Source organism: Lithobates pipiens, unplaced genomic scaffold (assembly GCF_037356315.1).
Source record: "Lithobates pipiens isolate NorthernLeopardFrog02 unplaced genomic scaffold, aLitPip1_a1.2 Scaffold_8, whole genome shotgun sequence".
Taxonomy (NCBI): domain Eukaryota; kingdom Metazoa; phylum Chordata; class Amphibia; order Anura; family Ranidae; genus Lithobates; species Lithobates pipiens.
The window spans coordinates 685,454,186-685,456,618 of record NW_027507903.1 but is presented as its reverse complement, the minus strand read 5'-3'; the positions used below and the strand labels follow the sequence as shown (position 1 = coordinate 685,456,618).

Genomic DNA, 2,433 nt, shown 5'->3' with positions numbered 1-2,433 from the left:
TTAGACAATATAGCCACAAATAAAACGCAAAGACTGGGAAAGAAAGACCAAGAAATATTATGAAAGACCAAAAGACATTATGAACACCCCTCCCAACCCATCAATACACAATGAGATTAAACAATGGAGCCACAGATAGAACTCCAAGACTGGGGCAGAAAGACTGAAAGAGACATTCCGCCTGCTCTGTTTCAATACACAAGACTAGGAAAGCCGTAGAAGAAACACTAAAACTTGGGCATCAAGGCAAATAGAGACATTCTGCCCACTTCCCATCAGGACACGGCAAGATTAAACAGTGTAGCCCCAGATAGAACCCAAAGACTGGGTCAAAAAGCCTGAGAGAGACCTTCTGCCCATGCGCAATCAATACACAACAAGACTAGACAGGATAACTACAGAAGGAACATCAAGGTCGGAGCAGAAAGACTGATAGACATCCTTCCCACTCATCATCAATACTCCTACAATAACACCTGGAAGAGCAGAGCTAACTGCACCCACACTACTCTACTAGTGTTTTTGTTCTAGTTGTAGACATTAAAGTGTAAGCTCTTCTGGGGAGTATATAAAATATTATGTAGTGACTTTTTCTTTTTTTTTTTTTATAGAATTTTCTAGGAAACATTACACAGTCCCAGAGTTTGTGGATCGGTCTTTCAGCTGATAAGGAAATCTGGAAGTGGGTGGACGGCACATCTTATGAGAGATCTCCAAAGTAAGACACTGATCTTCTTCCTTCTCACATTACCTTCAATAAACAAAAAATTGTCCCCTTTTCTGTGCAGATGTTGGACCTTCTACCTAAAACAGTGTACTTGTAAGCTTTAATCCAGCTTTAAAAGTCACCTGCTTTGACTTTTTAGACTTTGCCAACAGTTATAGTCAATATCAGCACTGGCCCAGTGACCCAGTTACTAATATCCTCTTTTTTTTTCCCGGCAGGTTCTGGAAAGAGGGGGAGCCTTTTATCTGGGATAACTTTGAATACTTTGAACAGGATAGCTCTGAATACTTCTTTTCACATCACCGGAATAACTTTGGAGGATGGTGTGGTTTTTTGGAAGATGGAGAGGGCTGGAGCTCTGCTTCCTGCTCCACTAGTTACCAATATGTCTGTGAGAAGAAGACATTGTGACCTACAAACTTCTTCTGATATCTCCATCTCCTCATTATTCCTTCACCATACTGCAGTGATGGAGAATCTAATAACAAAGTAAAATGTATCCTGCTAGGCATTCTGGAACTTGGAGTACCTTGTGATGAGGGTTCCTCAAAATGTCTACACCCCCATCTCCGGCATTCAATTTATTAAACAACTAAAGTCCACCTGCCAATTGTCCTTTAGCTAGTTTATTCACACAAAATGTGAGGGATGGGAAACATTCTTACAACTGCCAACCATGGCTCTTCAGTGACTCCCATATCCATTATTTTAATAAAACCTCATCAGCAGATGACCCAGCAGAGACTAAAGTCATCCACTTTCCCAGCTATCCATGCAGCCATAGGTCATGTAGTATGTCTAAAGCATGTAGGCCTCAAAATGTATTTAACGTATACCTCAACTCCCACCAACAGTAGTGAAGTGGCAGCTGATATGAACAGAACCTCTCTTAGATCTCCTCCAGAAAGTTGCGAGAGCCCAACGTGCCCTTTATGAAGGCCTCTAGCTGCTGTGGTGAAGCATTTGGGCTTATTATCTTCCAATTCCCATTACCTGTTGGTTAGTGAGGAAACCTCATAGTTTTGAAATATAGAGTGTTATGGACCTTGGGGCTCCTGCAATGCCCTGGAAGACATATATCACCTTTAGGTGTCAGTTATTCATATGAAGTGCAAGTTTATTTTTTTTATACTCTGAGTGTGTCACGTTATTTATACCCTTATAATCCACAGTAAGATCATACCCCTGATTGGCAAGGTACAATATACATGTAAGGTACTACTGTTAAAAGCATGTGGCATAAATACTAACAATGCAGGAAACGTGAGTTGGAGTCTCCCCTAGAGTGGTTGTTCCAAGGATCTGGTTTGAGGCTTTTAAGCACCATTTTTGGACAGTTGACATTTGGGACCCTCCCTAACATAATCATTTTACAATAAAACAGTTTAGTATTTTTACAAGCAGCTCATCATTCATTTCAAGAGACATTCATTTCTGGTATCTTGGAACACCTCTTGACTCCCAAAAACCTCACTGGAGAGCAAAGAGATTGTCTCCCCTTTCCACAGTAAGACATTCCAAAAATCTGGAGAACAATCATTTATTTTTTCTAATAGCATCTTTCTGTAAAATGTAATAAGTGAACCTTTTAAGTGAATATAATAAAGCTAACATTAGCATATAAGCACCTAAAGAAGAACTACTGTATGATTATATATCCTTTTAATGTTCTGTCTATGTCAGGGGTCCCCATCTCCTGGGCTGTG

General features: G+C 40.2%; 1 protein-coding gene across 1 annotated transcript in view; it reads left to right on the top strand.

Moving 5' to 3' along the window:
- LOC143962176 (asialoglycoprotein receptor 1-like) overlaps positions 1-2,127 on the top strand; it is a 56,449-nt gene extending 54,322 nt beyond the window's left edge. The window contains exons 9-10 of the mRNA XM_077471505.1: positions 612-718; positions 946-2,127. Of these exons, the coding sequence (XP_077327631.1) occupies positions 612-718; positions 946-1,138 (300 nt within the window). The 3' untranslated portion in view covers positions 1,139-2,127. The remainder of the gene's footprint in view (positions 1-611; positions 719-945) is intronic.
- Positions 2,128-2,433: the final 306 nt, after the last annotated feature.